At 35.2% G+C, this 2,026-nt stretch overlaps 1 protein-coding gene across 1 annotated transcript in view; it reads right to left on the bottom strand.

Annotated features, from left to right (window-relative positions):
- LOC144447782 (macrophage mannose receptor 1-like) overlaps positions 1 to 1,820 on the bottom strand; it is an 11,070-nt gene extending 9,250 nt beyond the window's left edge. Inside the window, exons 1-2 of the mRNA XM_078137864.1 lie at positions 1,763 to 1,820; positions 74 to 249 (exon numbers count right to left, since the gene is read on the bottom strand). Of these exons, the coding sequence (XP_077993990.1) occupies positions 74 to 249; positions 1,763 to 1,820 (234 nt within the window). The remainder of the gene's footprint in view (positions 1 to 73; positions 250 to 1,762) is intronic.
- Positions 1,821 to 2,026: the final 206 nt, after the last annotated feature.

Below are 2,026 nucleotides of genomic sequence, written 5' to 3'. Positions count from 1 at the left end.
GTCGACCTTGTTAGCATTAATTTTCTGAGGCGTATTGACTTAATATTGTCAGTAATATTTTATGAGTACTTACAAAAGAGTGCACAAGTAACTGCTCATTTTGGGAGTTGATGGAAACCAAATATCCACCATGCAGCATACAGAAGTCATTGGCATCTTGCCAACTTTCTGATAGTACCTCGGAATCCTTTACATAGTAACAGTTGTCACTGTATAAATACCACTCAAGGTCATTGCCACATTGAGGGGCTGCATCAAATATAACATGAGTTACGTTAATGGCAGGAACGGGTGGGGGTGGGGTGGGGTTAGTGAAACGTATAAAAAAGAAACTGAAAAGATGAATCCTGACAAAAATGGCCAGGAGGGATAGCGATCTGACTCTGAGGGAGGGAAACAAACGAAATACTGAAACAGGACAGATGTCAGATATAGGACAGATCAACATACAAAGAGATTGACAGATAAAAATATTTTAAAAAATTCGAACATGTAAGGCAATAGAAACAAGAAATTATATTTGTATATCGTTTTTACGGATCATGGACACTGTAGATCGCTTCTTATCTCCATATATTCAAATGTTGTATAACATTATTATAATTATAAGCAATATCAAATAATAAAACAATGAAAAACCGAATGGTAGTATGCTAAAATTGAAACTATCACAAATCCGAAGTCATCAATGTTATTATGTCAGGGGCAGTGAAAATCATTTGAAATACGACCTTTACCACTACAACTATCTTTGAAATCACAAAAAATGAAAAAAGTGACCCTCTCTAAAAAAATGATTGATTGCACTGTTACCACTTTCGACTATAATATTTTTATACAACATAATGTAATCAATAATACATTTTTAAAACCAACTTACATATTATAGCTGTGGGTATCACCATTGTTGTTGGGTCCTGAGCTAAAAAATAATATTGAATTTAAAAAAAACCTGTCATTGAAGAATGAATTATGAATTTTAATATTTACTAAAGATTTCAAATAGACCCAACAAACGGCACACAATGCTGTTTTGTTTGGGGATCAAAGGTCATCAATACGTAGTTGAGAACGCCTCTTTTTGGACACTTAGTGACGTCAAAATCATTCCAGTAAATTAGCATTATATATATTTAATTTGTATAGAAATATTGGTGTTGAGGTATGAGGCGATCGCAGAGAATACAAGACTAACACAGTATATAGTTAATTTAACAATTAAATTGAAAACACGACTGACACCTCATGTATACCTATCTAGCATTTAACCTTCTGCCGTACATGTACAATGGTATCACAGGTTCAGTATGTGGTATCAAGCCCACACTATAAGTATTGTACATTATATAGTTGTACGACTAAATGATGTGAGAAGTGGTAGACTTTTAATTTATTTCGCTGCATTTAATGATACAACTGAACCAAATATTATCACCCGCTTCTTAGTGTATCACCGATGTGAAAAGTGCAGGGAGGAGAGTCATATTATCTATGTTCAAGTTGGTGGGGTGGAGGTTGGCCAAACGTACATTTTGTTGAAATGCATAAAATCATACTCGTCCAGAGCGTTAATTCTCATGAATTCAACCTGTTGATTGCTTTCCTCGGATAAGTCAGAAATCAGCGATACAAGTTATAAATTTCGAAAGTATATTCGCTCTAGATATGCCGATCAAGTCCTCGATTTTTTTTGTAAAGTTTTTGTAAAGTTCGATAGTATTGTTCGAGAAGCAGAGTCACAGAAGTTCCAGTTAATACTTACCCCTAACGAAACAAGCTAAAACTGCCAGGAGCACGGGTACAGCAGCTACTGGCTTCATCTTGAGTGTTAAAGGCGACAAAGGAAAACAGTTAACAGCGATAGCTTCGTTTCCACAACTTTCCACACAATTTCAACGGCAAGGCGGCTACCCCTCTAGAGTTAGTGGGAGTATCACTGTGACAAAAAGACGACCGCAGCAAGATGACAAAATCCAAATTTTGATTTGATATATTATCGAATTACCTATTTACCTTGTAATATATA

The sequence above is a fragment of the Glandiceps talaboti genome, chromosome 16 (assembly GCF_964340395.1).
Source record: "Glandiceps talaboti chromosome 16, keGlaTala1.1, whole genome shotgun sequence".
NCBI classification, from domain to species: domain Eukaryota; kingdom Metazoa; phylum Hemichordata; class Enteropneusta; family Spengelidae; genus Glandiceps; species Glandiceps talaboti.
This window is presented reverse-complemented; position numbering and strand designations above follow the sequence as displayed.